General features: G+C 44.0%; 1 protein-coding gene across 1 annotated transcript in view; it reads right to left on the bottom strand.

Annotated features, from left to right (window-relative positions):
- Positions 1 to 27,724, bottom strand: part of LOC143981699 (galactosylgalactosylxylosylprotein 3-beta-glucuronosyltransferase 1-like) — a 223,231-nt gene that overhangs the window by 47,176 nt on the left and 148,331 nt on the right. Inside the window, exons 2-3 of the mRNA XM_077479715.1 lie at positions 21,148 to 21,295; positions 13,738 to 14,270 (exon numbers count right to left, since the gene is read on the bottom strand). Coding sequence (XP_077335841.1) covers positions 13,738 to 14,270; positions 21,148 to 21,259 — 645 coding nt within the window. The 5' untranslated portion in view covers positions 21,260 to 21,295. The remainder of the gene's footprint in view (positions 1 to 13,737; positions 14,271 to 21,147; positions 21,296 to 27,724) is intronic.

Here is a 27,724-nt window from a genome sequence, read left to right as displayed (position 1 = left end):
TACCTACCCAGTCTATTGTTGCTTGCCACCTGCTTACCCTTCAGGCACCTACACTACTAGGAATATACACACTGCAACTACTCTGTAATCTTGGCCCTGGTGCCTGGGTCTCCAAAACTCAGGTACCTAGCAACACTGGCTCCTTCCACCTCTTCCTTCTCCATGCTAATGTTAATGCACTATATACTTTGCTAATGTGTGGAGTAGAGTTTTTGTTTGGACATCTAAACAATCAACATGTATACATATTTGAAGCCAGATTCCAAGAATATTTATTTGCACAAACAAGAGGCTCCCAAACACTTTCTTCCTCTTCTGGGTCACTTTAACTCCCAGTGTGACTCGCGTCAGGGGCTTTGACATCCACAATGGCAAGGTCTGTGCTTGGTCTAGGAGTCAGATCCCATGGCTCCAAACAAACATCCTGGATGAGCCCACCACACTCACTTTCCTCTAAAAAGAAACAATAAACCATTCATTAAGCCCCAAGTCCCATCTGTATATAGCATCCATTTTGCTATATTAGTTGACCAACCTTGTGCTTGGTCTGATATCAATGTTTGCTATTGACTAGTGGATTCCACCATGCTGCACTCTGGTTGTTCTTCTGTGAAAAATGCATAGAAAAGGGAAGGTGATATCATTTTACAGATGTCTCCTATGGGATAGGGGATATATGATGACCATCCTAGCAAGCGTGACACTGTGTGTCTGATCGGCCTCTGCTCTACCCATGTCTACGCTGGAAAGGCTGCATTAATGGCCACTGATGAGCCAGGCAGCAACAAGAAAGTGTTCTTTACCCCTTAAGTTCTGCCCTAAGCCCATGGCATTTGGCCCACCTAAAAACACCCCTGTATAGTTAACGATACCAAGACCCCCTGTGTTTTTCTAGGGACGGACGCGGAGAAGGCCTTCGACAGGGTGAATTGGAGATTCATGACGTCTGTTTTGCGTTATGTGGGTTTCGGCGAGAGGCTATTGGATTGGATTGGCTCTATTTACTCTAACCCGATAGCCCGGGTTCGGGTTAATGGAGTTCTGTCCGAACCTTTTGAGATACATAACGGCACCCGCCAGGGATGCCCTTTGTCCCCTCTCCTTTTCGCCCTGTCGCTGGAGCCTTTTCTATGCAAGGTGCGAGCCAATTCTAACATTATGGGGATTTCAGTGGGAGATAAACAATATAAAATCGCTGCATATGCAGATGATATGTTATTTTCCTTGATTAACCCAACGATCTCTCTTACCAATCTGATGCAGGAATTCAGGGAGTATGGTGATATCTCTAATATGAAGATTAATTTCCATAAATCTGAGGCAATGGGTATAGGTCTTCCCCAGGGCCTTATAGTAAGACTTCATCAGGATTTTAATTTTAAATGGACCCGGACAGCCCTGAAATATCTGGGAACGTATATTCCGCCAACTATATCCCAAGTTTATGCTTTAAATTTTCCACCACTACTACTGACAATTCGGGCCCTGTTTGTTAAATGGAATAAAGGTCTGCACTCTTGGCTGGGTAGATGCAACATCGTGAAGATGTGCATCTTACCTAAGTTTCTTTACCTTTTGCAAGCATTGCCGGTCAAGATCCCTTCTCATTATCTTTTACAGACTAGGAGGTTGATATCTAATTATATTTGGGCTTATAAACGACCGAGACTTAACTATCAACAATTGACCCGTCCGAAACAACAGGGAGGCTTAGCGATACCGGATCTCCGTAATTACTACCAGGCCATTCATTTGACTAGATTGATTGACTGGAACAGACACTACGATAGCAAATTGTGGACCCAGCTGGAGCAGGCCCAAATAGGAGTAGCATTGAACAGGGCTCCTTGGTGCCATAGTAGATTACCAAACAAGGTGAAAAACCATCCTCTTATAGGAATAACTTCAAGTATTTGTGCGTCTCTCTTTACGAGTGCTGGGCTTGTTTCACGGACTTCCCCACTTTGCCCAATTTTAGGCACCCCGGAGTTCTCTCCCGGGGTCACGGAACCAGTATTCCGCTCCCTTAGGATTTCTGGGATTTATCAGGTATCCCACTTTTTGAAGGGGGACAAATGGGTGACTACCACTGATCTAATGGACCCGGCGGGTCCATTTAAATTAGATTTTTGGAAAGCAATCCAACTGAATCACTTTTTAAGGTCCCTGGCTCCCCCTGACAGCTATAACCAAAGTCTGACTTGTTATGAAGCTTATTGCTCGGAGAGAGGGGCTATGCCCCATGCCTTATCTGCCACATACCATATATTGACCGTTGCACCGGACGATAGTGGACCGAACTGCCTGAGGGCCTGGGAGAGGGATATGCGGTGCAGATTCTCGATACGCCAAAAACAAAATATCTTATTTTTTACACATAAATCCTCCATTTGTTCAAGAACACAGGAGACCAATTTTAAAATCGTAACCAGGTGGTACAATACCCCGGCGAAGCTGCATCGGGTCTATCCGACATCTTCAGACAGATGTTGGAGATGTCGGCGGGAAGAGGGTACGATCCTCCACGTCTTCTGGTCATGCCCACTTTTAGAGCGGTTCTGGAAGACAGTGGGGGATACGATCACTAAGTTTACCGATATTCCGGTTCCGGAGGGCCCTGCCTTTTATCTCCTTCATGCCACGAACATGTCCCGCAAGAAATATCAGACCTCGGTGCTTCGGCATCTTTTAGATGCCGCTAAAGCATGTATTCCACTGCGTTGGAAGAATACTCACCCACCAACTATTGGTATGTGGTTGAGAAGGGTAGAGGACATTAAGAGAATGGAAGACTTAATTTTGACGTACAGGGGACAGAACGAGCAATTTATTAAGACATGGTCAAAATGGAATATATTTATATCCTCGCGTGCGGGTAGGGCACTTCTGGATGGGGATGCCCTGAGTGATGCCCCGAATGGTGGAGGACACCCCTTGGGTATAGATTATTGACAGAATGTACAGATTATCATGGAGAATTAGGTGCCCGGTATAGGCTGTTTGATACAGGGGGACAGTCCTGCCTACATGGATCTCATGGACCTTTTCCCTTGAGTTACCCTTTTCTTTTCCCAACCCCCCCCCCCCTTTTTTTTTTTTTTTTTTTTTTTTCCCATTCTCCTACTCTTCCCTGCGTTTAATTTTCCTGCTGTTTTTTGTTTTCCTTTTAACAGTCTCTTTTTTTTTTTTTCTTTTGTCTAAGGCTTTGGGCCTGGGGGGTACGTCAGGGTGCCCTCCACGCCCAAGACTTTTTCTCTATATATAGGTTTGAAATCTGGATGGGTTCTATGGGGCTGATTAGTGTTTGTGGAATAATTGTGCCAAGGGCATTTGGCCTTTTTGGTATGGAACTGGAGACCCTACTATGAGAAGGCTCTTCCTTTGGGAGCTATGGAAGGAGTTGTCTAGATGGGTTAGAGATGCTAGATGTTCTACAGTGGCATGATGTATGGCCATTTGCTATAATATCGATTTACTTTGTATGCCGATTGGTTCATTGTTTTATTTACTTGTTTTGTTCCTTATTTTCCTGTCCTATGAATAAAATATAAATTTGCAAAGAAAAAAAGGGAAAGAAAAAAAAAAAAAAAAAAACACCCCTGTCGCTGGCTAAATGAGTGTGTTTGAAGTTGTCACTTATGATGGTCTATTCCCCCCCCCCCCCCCCCGTTGGGACCAGAGCGAGGGTAGCCTCCCTTTGTCCCTTGTGGTGGTTTCGGCTGGGGCCTCCTTTTTTGGTGCCTCCCTGTATTCATCTTTAGAATACCAAGTCATACAAAGATTTTAGAAAAAATTATATATAATTCTCTAGAGCTACTTGGAGAAAGAACATATACAGACAGCTAATTTACACATATACATATTGGTTAGATCCAAATATTTCTTACTTTTTTTATGATCTGATGTATGTACTCCATCTGGTCTTGTTCACGGTGTTTGAGATCAGACCATCGTTTTCGGATTTGGTCCCTTGAAGTTCCACCGAAAATTCACTCTGCAAAACGGCGATGATCTTCTCCAAAATGATGTCCTTTCAGCTGTTGGGCCTTTCGTAATTGCGCAGCTTGCAGTCGTAATCATGTTTCTCTAGGATGCGCACCATTTCCACCATCTCACCCTTGCTCATGGGGGTTGTTTTGTACCTCCTATGAGCTCCACCACGGTGGGGCTGCCATGAATCCGCAGAATCCACCATTTTGTCCCCCCTGAATGTTCGGCCATGTGTGTCATATGCAGAAGAGAGAGGGTCGCACCCCAGCGTCATGACGCACTGAGAGAAGAGTTTAAAGCATGCGCAGTTTATATAAAGCCAGAACGCACGGCCGATTGAAAGACCGTAGGAACGATCTTGGAGTGGAGGACGAATGATCGCCAACGCAAGAAAGGAGCCATAAAATGATGGTGAAATTGGAAATTGGGGCATAGGTGGTTAGTTGTCTATACTGCTTAGATTGAGGCCTATATTGGGACCAGCTTATGAGTTAAGACAGACATTATGGTTTGTCTTGTGTTCTGTCTTGCAGGCATCATATCATTTATCATGACGAACACATTTACTGTGCCTGATTTTCTACCCCAGTTCATTGACCTGTACTGACCTGACCTGTACTGTACTGGAATGTCAAGAGTAGAGACTACTCCAATAAAATATTAAGGAAGGCAGCTTTGGAGAATCTGCTCGAGTTGGTGAAACCAGTGTACCCCAGGGCAGACATCAACTATGTCAAGACAAAAATATCAAACTTGAGGAGTACTTTTAAAAGGGAGCTCAACAAGGTCATGGATAGATCTGAAGCAGCAGCAGATGATATATTTGTCCCCAGGCTGTGGTATTACCACAGCCTGCAGTTTTTGACTGACCAGACATCGTTGTCTACACTCCCTTCGCCATCTGCTAAGGCCACAGCTCCTGTGGTCCACTCAGGTCCTGCTGCACAAGAAGAAGATGTGGAGGAGCCCAGATTGACCCAGGTATAGCATTGGTGAACATATCTGTATCCAAAAATACAATGATGATAACTAGACGTTATTTTTTAAATATTTCTGCCTTAACAAAGTGGTTTCCATATCAATAGACAGTAGTGACCAAAAATGATTTGAACAAGAATTAAAAATGCTGGGGTCAGAATGGTAGTCTTTTCTATTTGTCCACCTTCAATTTGAAACAGTTAGGAGATCAAAATTGTGTGTGATTGATGACCAAATCCTAAAAAAGATTCTGATTATGTCCCATTTTCATACATAGGAAAGTCTCAGTCTACAGGAGCCAGCGGTCAGCAGCCAGACAGAGTCCCAGATCTCTCCCCTACGCCCTCCTGCTAAAAGGGCCAGTAAGAGTAGGAATCTGGTGGAGGCCACAGCTGCCTTCCTCAGCCAGGCCACTACTGTCATCTGAACAGACCCAGATGAGGCTGAGGGATTTTCCGGGGTGACGGCCAATAATTTAAGGGAGATGGAGGGTGAGCAAACGAGCAGGGGTGAGGAACTCATCCTGCAGCTCCTCAACAAGGGGATGAGGGGCCAAATTTCAGAAAACACACACCTGTGCGATTTTGTGGCCCTACATCCGACACCTCCACAGCCATCCCACCCATTGCAGCAGCATGGCGGTCAGTGGCAATACCAGTCAAAAGACCCTCAACAAGCCCGCTGGACTGGGGATTTTCACCCATTCACCACTTACTAATTTCCTTTTTTTTTTATAATGATTTTATTTGTTATATTTTCTATATTTTTGAATGCGTAGAATGCACTTGTTGGTTAAGTTCTTTGTATTTGGATGACCGATAGCATCTCTAATTGAATTTGCTTTTTTTATGTACAATAAAAAAAATTTGTAGAATATTACTTGGCTATGTATTTTACTTCAAATGGCAGTTTGGGAGTAGGCAGTTATGCCGCGTACACAGGGTCGGACTTTCCAGCAGAAAAGGTCAGACGGAATCATTACATCGGATATTCCGATCGAGTGTGGGATTCAGTTGACTTTTTCTTTCAAAAATTCTGACGGACCTAGAAATAGAACATGTTTTAAATCTTTCCGACGGAATCAATTCCTAATGGTAAAAGCGTTCATCTGTATGCTATTTCGACGGACCAAAAACGGCGCAAGGGCAGCTATTGGCTACTGGCTGTTTAACTTCCTTTTTCTAGTCCCGCCATACGTGTTGTACATCACCGCGTTGTAAATGATCGGACTTTGGTGTGATTGTGTGTACGCAAGTCCGTTTCAGCGGAACTCTGTCAGAAAAACCGTCAGAGTTTATTCTCATGGAAAAAACGGTCGTGTGTACGCGGCATTACATTTGAAAAAGTACAATGTAAAATTAACAAGGGACACCAACATAGATGTATCTTTGATCTTAAAAACTACAGGATAATGGGGTCGTAGTAACTTGGCCAAAAAATAAAACAAGCATACCGTATATACTCGAGTATAAGCCGAGATTTTCAGCCTCTTTTTTGAGGCTGAAAGTGCCCCCCTCGGCTTATACTCGAGTCATCGCCGTCTGCCTGCCCGATCAGCGTGTCGAGCAGACAGACGGCGGCCATTCTACTATTCAAAAGCCGCGCCTCCCTGTCTGTGATAGGCGGAACACTCAATTTCCCAGCAGTCAGTGGTCCACCTATCACGGACATCCGCTCATCCTCATACTACGGACGAGGATGAGAGGATGTCAGTGATAGGCGGAACACAGACTGCTGGGAAATTGAGTGTTCCGCCTATCACAGACGGAGGCGCGGCTTTTGAACAGTGGAATGGCCGCCGAGGCGCCAACGCCGTCTGTCAGACGAGAAGAGCGGCGATCCTGGCATGCCAGAAGCACACAGGCTCGGGACGCAGGCTCGGGACGCAGGCTCGGGACACAGGCTCGGGACACAGGTAGGCTGGACACACAAGGCTGCACGGACACACAGGGATGGACGGACACACAGGGATGGATGGACACACAGGGATGGACAGGCATGTCTCACCCTCGGCTTATACACGAGTCAATAAGTTTCCCAGTTTTTTTGTGGTAAATTGGGGGCCTCAGCTTATATTTGGGTCGGCCTATACTCGAGTATATACGGTAATAATATTATTCTTGCTATCCCTAGAATACAAATTAGTTTTAAAATAAGTTTACCATAACTCCATCAGTATCAGCAAAGCCGCTTCAATATTATCCCATTAAAGAAGAAGAGAATGTGCGCTGCATTTTGACATTTCATAATTTGCCGCGTCATGAATGTTAATTCTCCATTACGAAAGCTAGTTTACAAGACCGACCGATTCAGGCTCGTTCCTTGCTTCCGAGCATGCGTGTTTGTACTTTCGACGTTGGTGTGATGGACATGTTTACAGACGATACGAAAATCAGACAACAGACCGTTGTCCGCCAAAAATTTACTAGCCTGCCATCCAATATTTGTTGGCCAAAAGTTGGACAACAATTGTCTGAAGGAGCGTACTAACAGTCTGATTTTAGGACAACAGTCTGTCAACAGACAATCCCCTGCCAACAATCGGATCGTGTGTATGCACAAGGCTTAAGACTGGTGTGCCATTAAAGTTCATGAGCGTGTAAATGTGGGTGTCCCAATACTTTTGGCAATATAGTGTATATATGGTGAGGATTTTGCAATTTATTAGGGTACATACAGAATGGGGAGAGCTTGCAATCTATTAGAGTGCAAGTGAAGAATATAAAAATTTTAATCTATTTGCAAAAAACTATGCTTGTTCATAACAAGCAATACTTCATAATTCCTAGTGCTAAAAGCCATCCCTAGCCAAACCACATAAATGCTTTAGTACAGGCAGTGAAAGAGAATAAAGCTGTCCTTATGCAGGGTGATATTTGGGAACATTTACTCCATATTTGGCAATTGTAATTGGAATATTGATCCAGTAACCTACGAATGTTCAATAAATACTAGTAAAGGAACAAAAAAGAACATTATTCTATTAAATTAAACAATGTTAGGGCATTTGGCCTTATTGTTTTGAACAGCAGCCGATATCTTTTGGACTAAATGCCCTGTATGCTTAAAGAGGAACTGCAATCTGCTAACATAATTTGTAATAAAAACATCTTTGCCATTCTGAAGCTTCCCTCCAATCACTTTGCATATTATTTTATATATATTGTGATTCTGTACTTGCCAAATATGCTATCCCTCCACTGAGTCTGGCTTGCAATAATTTTAACTGTGGGCAGCTGAAGCTGCTGCCTGTTCACTTCCTGGATTTACACAAACACACACCTCCAGCACTGCAGCTCTCATTGGCCCTCTTATGACTCATCCTCCCTCCCTTCCTGGCAAACTCTCCCTAGAGTGAAAGAGAGAGCTGTGCATGATGTCATAAGCCTAGGCTAATGACCAGACAAGAAACAGGAAGTGGGCTGTATGAGGGATTTACTGGCAGAAAAAAAGTTTTACTATCCAAAGTTAAAACGACAAGGGCAGAAGATTTAATAGATAGAAAGATGAAAAATGACTGAAGTTCCACTTTAACAACTGTTTTTTACTGATAATGTTCTTAAAAAATCACTGTATGCTTGATGCATTGAGGATAAAAAAACATTTTGATTGACATCTCCCATTTAATTTGTCTTTAGTGATTGGTCCTGTACCTGGTTCCATTGTGACCTTGTCTGTGTTCAATAAATATTCTTTGAGGATTCCTCTAAACAGTGTTGACTCTTCCAAAAATCAGACAACGTGTGGCTAGCCTTAGAGGATGTAATAACATTCCCTGCACAGATGGTTTGCAGTGATCACTTAAAAGTAACAAATTGCCCAAGCTAAATTTAAAGCAGAGTAGAAGGCTGTAGTTCCAGTGTCATCCTGCCCCCAGTAGATTCCAATAATGAGTCTTTACCTGTTGCTGGCTGCTGGTAGGGTATTTAGTCCTTCCTCTACTATTACATTTTGCTTCAGTGTTTTGTTTTGCTACCAGATACTGCTTGACACCTACGCTGGCCAGTCAAGTTCCTCCACCCCAAACTTGCTCATCCGTGTATTTATGGACCTTGCTTTGTGCACTGGTCCAAATCATTTGGTGGAGGGGGGATTATGGTGTGGAGTTGTTTTTCAGGGGTTGGGCTTGTCCTTTAGTTCCAGTGAAGAGAACTCTTAAGGCATCAACATACCAAGATATTTTGGACAATTTTATGCTCCCAACTTTGTGGGAACAGTTTGGGGATGGCCCCTTCCTGTTCCAACATAACTGCACACCAGTGCGCAAAGCAAGGTCCATAGAGACATGGATGAGCGAGTCTGGGATGAGAGAACTTGACTGGCCTGCACAGAATCCTGATCTGAACCCGATAGAACGCCTTTGGGACTGCGATCCAGGCCTTCTTGTCCAACATTCGTGCCAGACCTCACAAATGCACTTCTGGAAGAATGGGCAAACATTCCTATAGACACACTCCTAAACCTTGTGGACAGCCTTCCAAGAAGAGTTGAAGCTGTTATAGCTGCAAAGGGTGGGCCAACTCAATATTGAACCCTATGGACTAAGCGCTATTGAATCAATTGGAGACTGCTGGCTCGCACTCACAGGTAATCGCAAACAGTCTATGTCCAGGGCTGATCACTCACAGGTGATTGCCCCTTTGAGTAATTACATGCCAATTGGCTCCATTAACTGCAGTAGCCAGCAGCATTGCTTTCAATAGGGTTACCTCCCGCAGCTAATTGCCAGGAAACCCCCCTGGGGTTTGAGCATATAATTGGTGTCGGGCCCGTTTGCAAGTGTGAATGTGGCCTTATGTAGCTCTTCCCAGTCCTGCCCCTGTAGGGTTCCTTCTCATTTGATACACAGCTCAATTGAGCAGAACAAGTAGCACGTGGCTGGTAAAAGAGCAGGAGAGGATGATTAGGGCGAGGACAGAACCACTCTGTTACATAGAAAAGAATGAAGGTAGTCCCTACAGAAAACTTGTGAGGAAATGATTACAGATTACAATCCTTCAGATGGTAGCACCAACTTCTTCACCTCTCTCTAGTGTTGAGATAAGAAATGGCATAGACTCTGCAAGATGGCATATGGATAATATAAAGTAGACATAAAGCAAAAACTAGCATAGATTTGAATACATTTCCATATATTCTCTGCATAGTATGTATGCATCCACAATTTTAACTTGCAATTTATCAGTGATAAATGAGTTCTGCTTTACCTTGACTATAAATATATGTCTAATTGACACACACACATTTTTTTATTTATTTATATGAGGTTTGTATTTGTTTACACTGCTTTATTTTTTATTGAGGGCTGAAAATATTCACAATAATTTACATAATTTTAAAATGAACTTATCATTTTTCTTTAATACTATATTAGTATCTGACAATTGCAGTATTAAACAGAAGCATACTGCCATCTGCAGGCTGGATGCTTATTGTGCAACTAAAGGCAACTGATTACCGTGTAGTAGCTGAAATAGTGATCACAAGATCGGGAGCTATTTTTATTTGTTCTGGATTGTGAGTGGGGACCAGAGCTTTCAGTGACAGTCCAGTCTGATAGGTAGCAGCTACACACAGCTGCTTCCTGCCTTCTGAGAGATGTGTTTAACAGGGACAGGGTGGGAAGGGTTAAAATTAGGGTTGCACCAATACCATTTTTTCCCCAGCTAGTATGATTACCAATACTTTTGGTCAAGTACGGATACCAAGTACCAATACCTTTGCGGTGCGATTTGAGCCCATACAAAAAATGAATGGACTCAAATCGCACTGCAAAGAATCGCAGACAATTTGAATAGGAATGCGGTGTGATTCCTGTTTGAATCACATGTGGTTTCCCCTGCCTCTCTTGTGTGAACCCAGTATAGAAAGACAGGGTAGCGCCATCTAGTACAGCAATGGGCAAACGGTTTATTAAAAAAATGTTATAACAACTCATATTAAAGTGCATATCTCGTCAAATCCAAATCCAAATATCCCGTCCTACTGATGATAGAAAACCATGGCCGCTTGTGGTGCTCACAGGGCTGGAGAAGATGTATAGGCATCACTGCTGACATCACTTCCGCCCTATACCCACGTGTGAGACCGAAGCTGGTTTACAGGGGCCCTGGAACTTCCAACATCTCCTCCACGCCACTTCTGGAACAACAACTAGAAGGGGAGGAGAGCAGACGTGTATCTGCTCTCCTCCCTCCCCTCTACACGGTGTCATAAGTGGAACCAGGGATACATAGAGCAGGGGGTGCGTGCGAGGTATGGGGAGCATTTGGCAGCACTAGGACTAAACTTTTTGTCGACCTGGCACCTGGGGTTTGTCAAACTCTGGGTTAAACTATCTACAAAGTGCTTTGGAAATATGTACACATACGTACAACCCTGCTTTGTTTTTTATTGGCTGAAAAATGCACAGTAATTTAATTTACATCGTTTTTTTTTCATTTGCAATTTTTCTTTAATACTGTAAGGCCGCGTACACACGCGGGGACTGTTCGCCCAACTTTGTCCGCTGAACAGTGTTTCGGCGGACAGTCCGCCCGTGTGTGGGCTTTCAGCGGACAGTTTCAGCGAACAGTCTGCTGAACAAAGTTTTTCGGAAATTCCGAAAAACTGTCCGCTGAAACTTGGTTTCAGCGAACAGTCCCCTTGTGTGTAGGCTTGTTCGTCAAACTAAGTTCCGCGCATGCTCAGAAAGGATTTACACGCCGAAAGTTGTAATGCAGTGTATAGGACGTCGTATTTTCCGTCCCGTCGTACGTGCCGTTCACGTCATCGCGCACGGTTTCAGCAAACTGTTCGTTCGTCGTGTGTGGGCAAGTCCGTCCATGCTAATTTTGAGCGGACTGTTTGCTGAAACTGTTTGACGGACAAAGTTGAGCGAACAGTCCCCGCGTGTGTACGCGGCCTAATAGTATCTGGCAATTGCAGTATTAAACAGAAGTACATTTTGTAAGGTGGTAAAAACATAAAAACACAACACACTTCTCCAGTTGATAAGAAATATCTACTGGAGTCATAAACAAAATATTGCCAGCCTATCCAGGGGAAAAAGAAAAGAACTATGTCAAGCTTAACTGGGGACTTGAATACATTAGACAAAAGAGAGACAGATACAATGTTATGAGGGGCTCAGTATGTGAAGTATTTCTAGATAATGAATAGACATGTGCGATTTGTTTAGTTACAAATAAAAATTCGGACGAAATATTAATTCTTTGCAGATTCGGATGTATCTGAATTTCTGTATTATAACAGTAGCAAATTTCAAAGAATCCGAAATAAATTAAATGGACTGGACTTAAATTCAATTGAGATGCTGTATCATGACCTTGCCGTTCATGCTGGAAAACCCTCCACTGTGGCCAAATTAAAACAGTTCTGCAAAGAAGAGTGGGCCAAAATTGCTCCACAGCAATGTGAAAGACTCATTGCCAGTTATTGCAAATGCTTGATTGCAGTTGTTGCCGCCAAGGGTGGCACAAGCAGTTATTAGGTTTAGGGGGAAATTACTTTTTCACATAAAGACAGGCAGGTTTGGACAGCTTTAATAAATGAAACCATCATTTAAAAACTGCATTTTTATTTACTCGGGTTATCTTTGTGTAATAATAAAATTAGTTTGATGATCTAAGGCTCGGTTCACACAGGGGCAACACGACTTTTGGAGGCAACTTGGACGTGACTTGGACGTGACTTGGATGCCACTTGGACGTGACTTGGACGTGACTTGGACACGACTTAAAACACTACTTTAAGTCGCCCCAGGCCAGGCGACTTGCCGTGGCCAATCAGAGAATAAGCTGTCAGGGGGGAATTCCTTTTGAGAGCTGATAATTCTCTTAGAGTCGCCTCCATATAGACGGAGATCCGACTTGGAGGCGACCTCCATTGAAATCAATGGGTACCAGTCACCTACAAGTCGGATTGAAGTAGTACAGGAACCTTTTCTGAAGTCGGAGCGACTTCAGTAGTGTGCATTAAGGGCCGGTTCACACAGCGAGGCGCGGCGAGGCGTCTCCGACTTGCCTCGCCGCGACCTGCGGGGACCTCAGCGGCGACTTGCAGAGGACTTCTGTATAGAAGTCAATGCAAGTCGCCCCCGAAGTCGCCCAGAAGTAGTACAGGAACCTTTTTTCTGAGTCGGAGCGACTCGAGTCGCTCCTCTCAGAACGGTTCCATTGTACAGAACGGGGGCGACTTGCGGGAGCGAGGCGAGGCGAGGCGAGGCGTGTCGCCTCGCATCGCCTCGCTGTGTGAACCGGCCCTTAGACAGCTCTCATTCACTTTCATTCATTTCTACATGTTGTACGACCTGAGGCGACTTGGGGCGACTTGAAGTCGGATCTGAGTCGCCCCTGTGTGAACCGGCACTAAGTCATTTAAGTGTGACAAAATATGCAAACAAATAAAAAATCAGAAAGAGAGCAATACTTTTTCACTCAACTGTAAGTTAGAATAGAATAGAATAAAATAGAATGAATATAGCCATCTTCTGAAATTCTAATCAATTGGAAAATAACAAATACACTGACCGAATCCAAATATATTAAACTAATCTGAATATACAAAACAAATTTTGAAAACAAGTCAAGTAACATAATAAATATGACGAAACAAAATTTTTTACTTAACACACTAAAGTAAACAAAATAAAAATTTCTCTTGTGCACATCTCAAATATTGAATGTAACAGAGCAACACACAACACCACAAGTTAATATTGGCATTAGTAAGACATGTACGTTTGAACTCTATGTTTAAAGGAGTTACCTCTTCAAAAAGTTCCAGGCTGTAGGTGTTATCATCATCAGCAAAGTAGACCACTCCCTCGGGAGGGTTGGAAGCATTGATGTTGTCCCGAAGCCATCGCAGGCCCAAGTTCCTCTGCATGGTTCCTCTCGGGGTGTGGGAGGGGGTTCTGGATAAGCCTACTTTTTGATTATGTGGGCTCTCAATGTTCAGGTGGGTGAAGTTGAGCCCAGCTTTCTCCAGCAAGTTGGCCACCAGTTTGGTCTTCCTTGGGCAATCTTCCACCACAATCCAGTGCAAATTTACGACATGCAGAAAGGTGTTGGCCAGTCGAACCAGCTCGGCTTTCTGGACAGGCCGGGTGTAGGTGGGCGTAATAACATAGATGACAGGGAGCTCCTCATTCCAAGGCGGGGGTCGAGAATAAACATATGTCCGGACAACTACGGGGGTTGCTCGGGTGGAGTGCTGGTGGACACATTGTAGAGAGTCCTCTTTACTCTGGGTCACATTGTTGAAAAGGGGTCTGACTGTAGAATTGTCACCTGTGTCCTCTGTACAGAGAATATATATATATAGAAATATATTGAGTTTTTAGAGAAGTAAGGCACTTAAATTAAATAAAATTGAAGAAGCATAGAAATATTACATAAATCAAAATGGAGAGTCAATTGTTTGAATACATATTTATGAATATTAGTCAGTTTTTTAATGGACAGCTTAAAGCTCAACCCAGATTTTTTTTTCAGTAATAACTGGGGCAAAGAAGGGATTAGAGATGATTTTTAGTACTCCCTGTAACTCCATTAAAGTGGAACTTCACCTATAACAGCTTGATAACAATTCATGTTCTTTAAAGTGGTTGTAAAGGCTATGCATGAAGGTAAAAAAACCTTCTGTGGGCTGCTCCCCCACCCACAGGCCCCCTAATACTCACCTGAGCCCCATCTCAATCCAGCGATATGCACGGGAACCTCGGATGTCCCAGGTCTCTCTCTCCTAATTGGCTGAGACACAGCAGTGGGAGCCATTGGCTCCCACTGCTGTCCATCAGAGCCAGTGAGCCAACGAGGAAAGAAAAACATGGCTGCCACATGAGACATGGATTCATATGCCCTGTGTAAATGAGGCCTAAGAAGTCATTGATTATCTCTGCGTACACTCTCTGCTTCTCTGATTGATTGATCAGGTTGGTATTTCTTGAATAACTGCTATTATTTTCCTAAGATATGGTCAGCACTCAGCACCTGGGTTATGGTGCATGTTCATAGAAAGGTAATAAGAAAGAAACAACAGTGGTTGGTTCGGAAGTTCCAACTGCTCTCTCATGCAAGACTAAGCCCTTGTACACTCGGTCGGACCGTTTTGTCGGATAATCCGACTGTGTGTGATCTGCATCGGACTGTTTCCGTCGGAATATCCGTCGGACCCAATTTTCCAACTCGTTGGAAATATTTTCTGACAAACTGGTCCGATCGGACATACTCCGATCATGTGGAGAGAATTCCGATCGGACAAAGTGGCACGCATGCTCAGATCAAATTCCTACACCAAAGCTATTGGCTACTAGCGTGAACGTAGTCCCGTCGTAACGAAATAACGTCATCACGTTCTGAACGATCAGATTTTCAGACAACTTGGTCCGACCGTGTGTATGCAACAGTTTCGGACACAATCCTTCGGACAAAATCCAACGGATTTGGTTGGCAGAATGTCCGACCGTGTGTACAAGGGCTAAGACTGCAGACAAAATCTAATTAATCCCAATTGGCCATGTACATTGATATATAGTAAGATTATTTATAAAGTTAGGATTTGTTTGTAAAGGACAGAATATTGGAGCATCAAAATGTAAAGTTAGTGTCTTCTGAGGCAAAAGAAAAGGGAGATGTTTTAGTAGATTATTGAATTATCGATAGTCAGTTTTATGCTGGACCAAAGAAGGTCATCTCTATTTATGTTACATCAAAATGTGCCATATATCCAATTAATATCAGGGCCCAGTTTGTAATAATTAACTTTGGCTACGACCCTGGCTGAGATTACTGTAATTTTACTACTGGTGTAATGAAATATACCTCTTTATTGAATTGTTGTATGATTAAAAAAATAGGATAGAGCTAAATCTATAAAAATTTTGGCTGCAGTATTTATTTTCACAGGGAAGTTATGAGAGATCAATACATTTAGTGTGGATCCTCATTTCAGTTTAGGGTGGGTCAGGTCTAAGACCTGCTTAGTGTATTTGATGGTAGAGGCAACCTGAAATATGCTGAAAAAGAACAAATGTAAGTGGGAACTTATAGCATGAGAGCATTCTTCTCTCAACATCTGCCAATATAAGGGGGCACCTCTCCCACTTCCACTGACCTCCAATGTAAGAGGACCTCTTCCAGTGATCTCCAATGTAAGAGGACCTCTTCCAGTGATCTCCAATGTAAGAAGACCCCTTCCTTTGATTTCCAATGTAAGAGGACTTCTTCCACTGACCTCCAATGTAAGAGGACTTCTTCCACTGTCCTCCAATGTAAGAGGACCCCTTCCATTGACCTCCAATGTAAGAGGACCTCTTCCAGTGATCTCCAATGTAAGAGGACCTCTTCCAGTGATCTCCAATGTAAGAAGACCCCTTCCTTTGATTAACAATGTAAGAGGACTTCTTCCACTGACCTCCAATGTAAGAGGACTTCTTCCACTGTCCTCCAATGTAAGAGGACCCCTTCCATTGACCTCCAATGTAAGAGGACCTTTTTTTCACTGATCTTCGATGTAAGAAGACCCCTTCCTTTAATCTCCAATGTAAGAGGACTTCTTCCACTGGCCTCCAATGTAAGAAGACCCCTTCCATTGACCTCCAATGTAAGAGGACCTTTTTTCATTGATCTTCGATGTAAGAAGACCCCTTCCTTTAATCTCCAATGTAAGAGGACTTCTTCCACTGGCCTCCAATGTAAGAAGACCCCTTCCATTGACCTCCAATGTAAGAGGACTTTTTTTCACTGACCTCCGATGTAAGCGGACCTCTTTCACTGACCTCCAATGTAAGAGGACCTCTTCCACTGACCTCCAATGTAAGGGGACCTCTTCCACTGACCTCCAATGTAAGAGGACCCCTTCCATTGGCCTCCAATGTAAGATGTCCTTTTTTCACTGACCTCCAATGTAAGAGGACCTCTTCCACTACCTCCAATGTAAGAGGACATCTTTCACTGACCTCCAATGTAAGAAGACCCCTTCCATTGACCTCCAATGTGAGAGGAATTTTTTTCACTGACCTCTGATGCAAAATGACCTCTTCCACTAACCTCCAATGGAAGATGACCTCTTTGACTGACCTCCAATGTAAGATGAGCTGTTCAACTGACCTCCACTGTAAGTGGACCTCTTCCACTGACCTCCAATGTAAGAGGACCTCTTCCATTGACCCCCAATATAAGATTACCCCTTCCAATGACTGACCTCCAATGTAACAGGAGCTTTTTTCACTGACCTTTGATGTAAGAGGACCTCTTCCAATGACCTGCGATGTAAGGGGACCTCTTCCACTGACTACCAATGTAAGAGGACCCCTTCCACTGACATCCAATAAAGGGTAAAAAGTCCAGTTTTGCAGCACTTTGAAAGAGCTGCCCATTCATTCTAATGGGCAAGGCGTTTTGGGAGCGCTAAATACAACGCTCCCAAATCACCCCAAAGATTTTGCTTGCAGGACCTTTCGGAACGTCCCACAAGCGCACTGGAATGAATGGGAGGCGGTTTTCAGGTGCTTAGCAGAGGCTATTTCCCACACTAAAGCACAATTTTCAGGCAGTTTAGCGCTAGAAATAGCCTCTGCAAAGTGCCTGAAAACTGTGCTGTATTTAGCGCTCCCAAAACACCCTGCCCATTGGAATGAATGCCTTAAAAACGCTTTGAAAGCGCAGCAAAACAGGAGTTTTTAACCCTTTTTTAAGTTAAAAACACATCGCTAGTGGTCAAAAAGCTGAGCTAAAGTGCAGCTGAAACGAGCAGCGCTTTGGAGCTAAGGGCCAGCACTTTCAGTGTGAAAGCAGCCTTACTGTCAACATTTCAGACTGCGAGTTTTAACAAAACTTAGAACAGAGACAATTCCTGCAGGCTACGGAAGTGTCACACATTTGCCTCATATATAGTTTGCTTTGGACATCATTTTTGCTTGAGGTCATGTCCTGTAAGCTTCAGTAACAGAAAAAACCCAGGACTGTTTTCAAGAAAGTTACAGTACTTGCTGTATGTTCCAGAAACTAAGGAGTTATTGTTTACCTGAACTAATGACTAATTAATTACAGTATATTAATAGTAATAATTAGATAACTCTCTATACCAAAAATCACCCTTCCTTTTCCTCTCCCTTCCTATTCTTCATCCCCTTTTTTCTCTCCTTTCCCCATCTCTCTTCTCCCCTGACAACCATTTTATCCCTCTGTTTCAAACCTCTATTTTTCCTTTTATCTAGTGGCATATCTAACAGCTTAAAGAAGAACTCCAATATATACTGTATATATACCGTGTTTCCCTGAAAATTAGCCTGGGTCTTATATTCATTTTGTCGGTCAAAAACACACTAGGGCTTACTTTCGGGGTAGGGCTTGCCATGCAATGTGCTATCTTCCCAGTGGTTGCAAAATGACAGAATGCCCTCCATAACAGGATCACATAATGCAAAAGGTCTGCAATGCAACAGTGCAAATACCTTCTTCCATAGACTGCCTGAGCTGTGTCTTCCACCACTCCAAGCACTGCTGGGGGGCGGGGGGGGGGGGCGAGATACCCTGCTGATACCTGCTTCCTGCAGAGGGAGGGGGACTGAGATCCCCCACTGACACTGAAGAGAAGAGGAGATCAGCTGAGCCTTGCTTGGTGCTTCCATGGTCCGCCCAAGCTGTCTTCCCCACTCTGAGCAATGCTGGGAGGGGGGGCTGAGATTCCCAGTTGAGAGAAGAGGAAATCAGCTGAGCCCTGATTGGTGCTTCCATGGTCCGCCCGAGCTGTCTTCCCCACTCTGAGCAATGCTGGGAGGGGGGGCTGAGATTCCCAGCTGAGAGAAGAGGAAATCAGCTGAGCCCTGATTGGCGCTTCCATGGCCCGCCCGAGCTGTCTTCCCCGCTCTGAGCAATGCTGAGAGGGGGGCCGAGATTCCCTGCTGAGAGAAGAGGAGATCAGCTGAGCACCAAGCGGCGCCGCACCAAACTAGGGCTTCTTTTCGGGGTAGGGCTTATGTTGCAGCCCTCCTGGAAAATAGCACTAGGTCTTATTATCGGGGTAGGTCTTATTTTCTGGGAAACACAGTATATATATATATATATATATATATATATATATATATATATAGTTGAAACTAATGTTGATGTTGAAAAAAGAGTGGGGACGCTCGAAACTGTTGCCATCCTACTTGCAAGATTGTATTGTTGCTGTTTAGATCTGAACACATGACAAATAAAAGATTGTTCTGGGATGAATTAGAGCAGAGACTGCAAGCCAGGCCTTCTCATCCACATCAGTGCCTGACCTCACAAACGTGCTATTAGAAGAATGGTCAAACATTCTCATAGACACACTCCTAAACCTTGTGGACGGCCTTCCCAGAAGAGTTGAAGCTGTAATAGCTGCAAAGGGTCGGCCAACTCAATATTGAACTCTACGAACTAAGACTGAAATGCCATTAAAGTTAATTTGCGTGTAAAGGCAGGCTTCCCAATACTTTGGACAATATAGTTTATATATATTACAAATTAACACTTATTACATAATTTGGCTAATTGAAACCTTGGACTGAACCTTCTGATAAGAAATGAGTCACTGCTGATGCGTCTTTGGGCTGTAAAGACTAAATATCATATTTAGTTGACTAAATAAAACAACAACAAGAAAATTGTATTCTTTGGTCTATAGCAGTGGTCTCCAAGCTGTGGCCCAGGGTCAGATATGGACCTTTGCTTGCCTTTATCCAACCCTTGGGGCACTGTTGCTCCACACCAATGATGGTGCATCATTTCTCCCACTTACACCATGGATGAGGCATTATTCCACCAACTGACACCATCAATGGGGCACTATTCCTCCCAATGACACCAACAATGGGAGCTATTCCTCCCACTGACACCAACAATGGGTGCTATTCCTCCCACTGACACCATCAATGGGGCACTATTCCTCCCCCTGTTACCAACAATGGGACACTATTCCTCCTCCCGATACCATCGATGGAGCACTATTCTTCCTACTGTTATCAAGAATGGGGCACTGCTTACTCCCATTGACACCAGGGCATTTTCTACTCCCACAGGCCGCAGTTTACCCCCTCCCCCCAAGCCTGAAGAACAGTAATGTGGCCCTTTGTTTATAAAGTTTGGAGCCCCTGGTCTATAGCATAATAAAGAAAGGCATGATGTACAAAACCACTTAACCATATTTAATGTAAGGTGACCAAATAATTGGTGCTTTTTGTTGTAATTGTACTTCCTTCACTGCTATCAATGCTACAATACTTAAGATAGGGATTTTGATGTCGCTGGAACCCTAGGTGGATGTTAGCTGGTACCTATGATTGGTGATATAAAAAAAAAAAACTAGTATTATCCCGATAGGGCATCTAGGTGATGTACGGGCTGCTTTCACTCACGTAAGGACCTCCCTGAAAATCCTTGAGAAGTAATGAATGGTTGGATCAAATGATTGGAGCTCCCCACTGAAATATAGTACTGCTTTCACATCCAAGTGCTGAAATCCTGCTGCTGAAGGAAAGATTTTTTTTAAATGTACAATTATCCTGATTTTACCTACAGCTCAATTCCCATAACTGTCGTTTTCTTAAGCCCTGATGAAGGGGGTGGAATGAGGCCCCGGGAATTGTGTTACTATTAAGTTTACTACAAATTTGAAATAAAACCTCCTGTTTGGATTTCAACATTTTATTGTGGCACTCCAATCTTTTGACCAATGCTGCAATGTCCATGTACACTATATTACCAAAAGTATTGGGATACCTGCCTTTACACTCAAATGTCAAACATTCCCATAGACGCACTCCTAAACCTTGTGGACGGTCTTCCCAGAAGAGTTGAAGCTGTTATAGCTGCCAAGGGTGGGCCAACTCAATATTGAACCCTACGGAGTTAGATTGGGATGCCATTAAAGTTCATGTTTGTGTAAAGACAGGTGTCTTAATACTTTTGGTAATATAGTGTATATATACCATCTTTCTCTTTTCCATTTTGTCCCCTTCCTCTTTCTCCCCTTCTCTCGCTCACCACCATCTCACACTATTTCTCTCTTTTCACCTTTTCTCCTCCTCCCTTTCTTCCTACTTTTTCTGGCTCTCACTTCCTCTCTCTTTCCCCCTTCTCTTTCAGGCATTCTCCCTCAGTTCTTGCATACTGTAGAATATGGAATTGTATTTGTTGGGTTCCTTACTTCTTAGCAGGGTGAGGTATCGGCTGGTGGGGTGCTGATGCCACAGTGTTAGGAGTAGGGCCCATGGTAGGACGATGAGCAGTGTAGTGAGAAGGTTTCGTCTCCTCAGCATGCTGTTGAGACTTTCCGTGCCAGGTCATCTCTTTACCTAGATGGAAAAGAAAGATCCAGAGGGTTAACAACCATATATTTAAATTAATTCACAATTGTTGGCGTTGTAATTGGATAGTTATGATTCCTGATATCACCCGTTTTTTGATAGAAACCGTGTTTTCTTTACTAGAAATGGCCAAGAAAACATCCAAAATTGAACATTTTGACTCTTTATAATTTGGTCTTTTGACACTTTATTTGTATAAATGCCTAATTTTATATTTAAGGCGCTCCCATGGAACTGTGTTTGCTGAACATTCTGGACTTTCTAATAAGACGGTCCGGCAGCAGCTGCTCAATTTAGGACAGTTTTTCTGTAACTGTTTCCCAAAGCTTGAGTTGTGTGAACTGGAGATGTAAATTGGTGGGTGGTCCCTCCAATGAATCTTACATCTGTTTTTATCTAAATAGGAGTGTTAATTTCATCGACGAAAATATTTTCATCATAATTTTCATCAGTGGCATTTTTCCAGTGAAGAATACGAAACGAAAAATTACTCAAAATTTTCGTCAATTGGCAAAAACTATGAAGAAAATCCATTCCAATTTTCGTCAATGAACGAAAATGGAACAAAAATGTGAAGGTGGGATGTTCTACTTATAAAGACATTATATAACGGCTAAATCTGTGTCTGCGTAGTTTGTTCAAACCTCAATACCATAAATAATAACACATTATTCGATTTTTTTCTTTACTCCAGGATTATATAATGAGTTTGGAAATTCTACAGAAATACCTAAATAATGCATTAGTCAAATGACTATAACTAAATCGAAATTTAATGTCAAAATTAACACTGCTAAATAGTTGTACAGCATAAGTAAGCGCTCCACCGGCTGGGTAAAAAGGGTAAATATGAGATATTCAAATGCAAAATGTCATATCTAATTGACTAAACAGAAAAAAAAGCTTTATCTTTTATGTGCAAAATTATATGTTATCAGCATTCAAACTTTTTAAAGAATGCAACAAGAAATATAAGGGTGCAATCAGGGCTGCTTAGATAGAACATGAAAGACACATAGTGGAGGAGAGCAAGAAATTCTTTAATCACTTGAGACCCGCGCTATAGCCGAATGATGGCTACAGCGCGGATCTCCTTTGCCGGGACTACGTCTATTGACGTCGTCCCATGCACGAGCGGCCTGCACGCCCCCTGAGGGGCGCGCACGGCTCGCTCTGTGATCGGCGAGTCTATGAGACTCGCCTGATCACCGATCCGAGCAAGGGGTCGATCCCGACCCCTTATCACGTGATCAGCTGTCAGCCAATGACAGCTGATCATGTGATATAACGGAGCCGGTAAGCTGACAGCGCGAGGAGAAAAAAAAGAGCCGATCACCGGCGGCAGTTATATCACATGATCAGCTGTCATTGGCTGACAGCTGATCACGTGATAAGGGGTCGGGATCGACCCCTTGCTCGGATCGGTGATCAGGCGAGTCTGAGGGGCGCGCGCGGCTCGCTCTGTGATCGGCGAGTCTATGAGACTCGCCTGATCACCGATCCGAGCTAGGGGTCGATCCCGACCCCTTATCACGTGATCAGCTGTCAGCCAATGACAGCTGATCATGTGATATAACGGAGCCGGTAAGCTGTCAGCGCGAGGAGAAAAAAAAAGAGCCGATCACCGGCGGCCGTGATCGGGACATCAGTCCCGATCACGGCCAGCCCTGCCAGTGCCCACCTGCCCCCTGCCAGTGCCCACTTGCCCCCTCATCACTAAACATAATTAAAAAATAAGTGCCCCCCCGTCAGTGCCACCCAGCAGTGCCCATAGTGCCACCCAGCAGTGCCCACAGTGCCACCCAGCAGTGCCCACAGTGCCACCCAGCAGTGCCACCCAGCAGTGCCCACAGTGCCACCCCGCAGTGCCCACAATCTGCCTCAACAAAGGTGCTGCACCCCAGTGCCACATATCCGTGCCCATCAGTGTCATCTACCAGTGCCCAGCAGTGCCGCCCATCAGTGACCAGCAGTGCCACCTATCAGAGCCACCTATCAGTGCCACCTATCAGTGCCCATAAGTCCCATCTATCAGTGCCCCTTAGTGCCACCCATCTGTGCCACCCATCTGTGCCATCTTATCTGTGCCCATCTTTGCCCATCAGTGCCACCTTATCTGTGCCCATCGGTGCCGCCTTATCTGTGCCGATTAGTGCCGCCTTAACTATGCCTATCAGTGCCCACCAGTGCAGCCTATCAGTGCCCACCAATGCAGCCTATCAGTGCCCACCAATGCAGCCTATCAGTGCCCACCAGTGCAGCCTATCAGTGCCGCCTCATCAGCGCACTTCAATGAAGGAGAAAAATTACCTGTTTGCAAAATTTTATAACAAACTATTAAACATGATTTTTTTTTTTTTTGCATCTTTTTTTGTTTGTTTAGCAAAAAATAAAACTCCCAGCTGTAATTAAATACCACCAAATTAAAGCTCTATTTGTGGGAAAAAAATGATAAAAATTTCATTTGGGTACAGTGTTGTATGCCCGCGCAATTGTCATTCAAAGTGCATCAGCGCTGAAAGCTGAAAATTGGTCTGGGACTGAGGGGGGTTTAAGTGCCCAGTAAGCAAGTGGTTAAATAGTAAAAAAAGGGAGGACAGACCGTATTGGCCCCATAAAAAAATGAGGACGCACATCTGGTTACAAAGGATGGGGAGATGGTGAAGGTCTTGAATTTATTCTTCTCCTCAGTCTTCATGAGGGAATCGGGTGGCTTCAGTAACCAAAGCTGCAGTGTTCATCCTCGTGACATAGCACAGGAAGCACCTCCATGGTTAACAGAGGACAGAATTAGAATTAGACTTGGGAAACTTAACATTAATAAATCACCGGGACCGGATGGCTTGCATCTGAGGGTACTTAGGGAACTCAGTCAAGTAATTGCCAGACCATTGTTCCTAATTTTTACTGACAGTATACTGACTGGAATGGTACCAGCAGATTGGAGGAAAGCCAATGTAGCACCAATATTTAAAAAGGGCCCAAAATACATCCCTGGCAATTACAGGCCAGTTTGCCTAACATCAATAGTATGCAAGCTCTTGGAGGGGCTGATAAGGGACTATATACAAGATTTTAGTAATGAAAGCGGTATCATTAGCAATAATCGGCATGGATTCATGAAGAATTCGTTCTTGCCAAACCAATCTATTAACCTTCTAGGAGGAGAGCTACCACCTAGATAAAGGAAGGCCCGTAGATGTGGTGTATCTGGATTTTGCAAAAGCATTTGACACAGTTCCACATAAACTGTACAAAATAAGGTCCGTTGGCATGGACCATAGGGTGAGTACATGGATTGAAAACTGGCTACAAGGGCGAGTTCAGAGGGTGGTGATAAATGGGGAGTACTCGGAATGGTCAGGGGTGGGTAGTGGGGTCCCACAGGGTTGTGTCCTGGGACCAATCCTATTTAATTTGTTCATAAACGACCTGAAGGATGGGGTAAACAGTTCAATCTCTGTATTTGCGGACGATACTAAGCTAAGCAGGGCAAAAACTTCTCCGCAGGATGTGGAAACCTTGCAAGAAGATCTGAACATATTAATGGGGTGGGCAACTACATGGCAAATTAGGTCTAATGTAGAAAAATGTAAAATAATGTATTTGGGTGAAAAAAATATGAATGCAATCTATACACTGGGGGGAGAACCTCTGGGGGAATTTAGGATGGAAAAGGACCTGGGGGTCCTAGTAGACGATGCAATGCCAAACTACTGCTAACAAAACAAGCATGCAATAAAAAAGGGATTAACTCCAGAGATAAAATTATAATTTTACTGCTCTACAAGACTCTGGTCCGGCCGCACCTGGATTATTCTGTCCAGTTCTGGCCACCAGTCCTCAGGAAGGATGTACTGGAAATGGAGCGAGTACAAAGAAGGGCAACAAAACTAGTAAAGGGCCTGGAAGGCATTAGTTATGAGGAAAGGTTGTGAGCACTGAACTTATTCTCTCTGGAGAAGAGACACTTGAGAGGGGATATGATTTTAATTCACAAATACCGTACTGGTAACCCCACAATAGAGAGAAAACTTTTTCGCAGAAGGGAGTTTAGCAAGACATGTGGCTACTCATTAAAATTAGAAGAAAATAGGTTTAACCTTAAACTACGTAGAGGGTTCTTTACTGTAATGCCGCGTACACACGATCAGACTATCCGGTGGACTTGGTCCGGCGGACCAGAGTCCGCCAGACAATCCGCCCGTGTGTGGGCTCCGGCGGACTTTTTCTTCCCAAAAGTCCGGCGGACTTAGAAAGAAGTTTTGACTCAAAATTGTCAGCCGGACCAGACGTCTGTGTGCTAGTCCACCGCCCGCAGACCCCAACAACCAACAGCCAGGGTTGTCGGGAAGAGGCCCTTGTCCTCATCAACATGGGGACAAGGTGCTTTGGGGTGGGGGGCCGTGTGGTAAATTTTTGTGGTAAAGTATAAAAAAAGATGTTACACCGAGTAGATTGATACCTAATGTTATGCTTTAAAATGTTATTACTTTTATTCCTATTACAAGGAATGTAAATATCCCTTGTAATAGAAATAAGGGCTGACAGGTCCGCTTTAGACCCCTTTCCCACTGGGGCCTGGGCAGCGTTATCGGTAAAGCGGCACTAGTTTTAGTGGCACTTTACCGCTGTTATAGTGGTACTTTTCGGCCAATAGCGGGGGCGCTATTAATCCCCGCTAGTGGTCGAGGAAAGGGTTAAAAGCACTTTGCAGGTGCTTCAGCAGCTCTGCCCATTGATTTCAATGCCAGGGGAGGTATAGGAGCGGTGTATACACAGCTCCCGCACCGTTCCCAAGACGCTGCTTGCAGGACTTTTTTTCCCATCCTGCAAGCGTACCGCCCCAGTGTGAAAGTACTCCGATTTTCACACTGAGGTGGCTTGAGAGGCGCTTGAAAGGCGCTTTACGGGCGCTATTTTTATTGCTAAAATGCCTGAAAAGCGCCTCAGTGTGAAAGTAGCCTTATGAAGAGATCTGGGGTCTTTAAGAACCCAAATCTCTCCTCTACCTTTGAAAGCAAAAGATAAAAAAATAAAAGTAAACCTTTGATTTTATGCTTAAAAAAAAGAAAAATAAAGTTTACTTCTGCCCTAGACCGGAAGTGACACCATGACGTCGCTCCGGTCCTTCTAGATCAGGGGTCTCCAAACTTTCTAAGCAAAGGGTCAGTTTAGTGTCCTGCAGGCTTTAGGGGGGTCAGACTGTAGCCAGTGGGAGTAGATATTGCCTGGCATTAGTACTCCATCATTGGTTCTAATGGGAGAAATAGTGCCCTATTGTTGATATTAATGAGAAGAATAATGCCCCATTGTTGGGTTTAGTAGGGGGAATAGTGCCCCATCATTGGTGTCAGTTGGTGGAATAGTGCCCCAAGGGCCAGATAAAGGCAAGCAAAGGGCCACATCCGGCCCCCTGGGCCTCAATTTGGAGACCACTGTCCTAAATCATAGAGGTGATCAGAGATGATTTGGTCTTTCTTCACCTCTATAAACAGCTGCACAAAGTGTCAGATTGTTTCCCGGGCTCGCCGGTAAAAACAGGGGGGGCTTGCTTTCCGGGTGCTTCTAAAAGCGATCCAGTGGCTAATCAGCCACTCGGATTGCTTTTGTGAGAAAGAGAATCTCCAGCTGAAAAACAAATACCGGGGGTATGGCTGATAGCTTCAGCCATATCCCTGGTAAACCACTTCAAACCCGCAATGGAGAGAGGGGAGAGAAAGTCGGGAGGGTAACCCACAAAAGGAGGAGAGAGAAAGGGAGAGAGAGGGGTAAGGGAGGGGTAAGGGACAGAGAGATATTGGTGCAGAACCAGCGAACACTCTGCCTTCAGGCTCAGTTTCAGGGCCATTTAAAAGTCAGCAGCAAAATAAGGATTCCGCGAGTGAGATAATAAGGTACTGAAGATGAATGTTGTAGAAATCATCTGGTGTTCTCCCTGGAATTAGAGGTCAGTGGCGAGAAGCAGTCATCTGTAGACACGTTCCCAGATTTCCATTCAGCGCCGTTGTGCTCTGTTTAATAATAATTAGATTCCAGCTCAGTTAAGCGGCCACTCCGCTCTCAGAGCTTGGGTCTGGCTTAACAATGAGACCATCATAATGGAATATAAACTGCTACATCAGCTGTCTGATAACAGATCTATGCATCCTTTTCAAGTTTTGAAATGAAGTTTTCTGTTGAGTTGTTGGACTGAATGGAACCCATTGAGAACTGTGGAAGGGTTTATCACAACTTTCATTTTATATATTTTATTAATCAGCATAGTGCCAACATGGTCTGCAGATTAATTTACTATGGTACCAAAGAGCTCTTTTTTTCCCAATAATAAAGTAGAACTCCAGCCAAATTTTTAATGCGGATTCAAAATACCACTCCAGGTTGTCTTCTGGCTCACCTTCACTGACTGTAGGTTTC

This window comes from Lithobates pipiens, unplaced genomic scaffold, assembly GCF_037356315.1.
Source record: "Lithobates pipiens isolate NorthernLeopardFrog02 unplaced genomic scaffold, aLitPip1_a1.2 Scaffold_16, whole genome shotgun sequence".
Classification (NCBI taxonomy): Eukaryota; Metazoa; Chordata; class Amphibia; order Anura; family Ranidae; genus Lithobates; species Lithobates pipiens.
The sequence above is the reverse complement of the archived record's forward strand: the minus strand, read 5'-3'. Positions and strand labels throughout refer to the sequence as shown.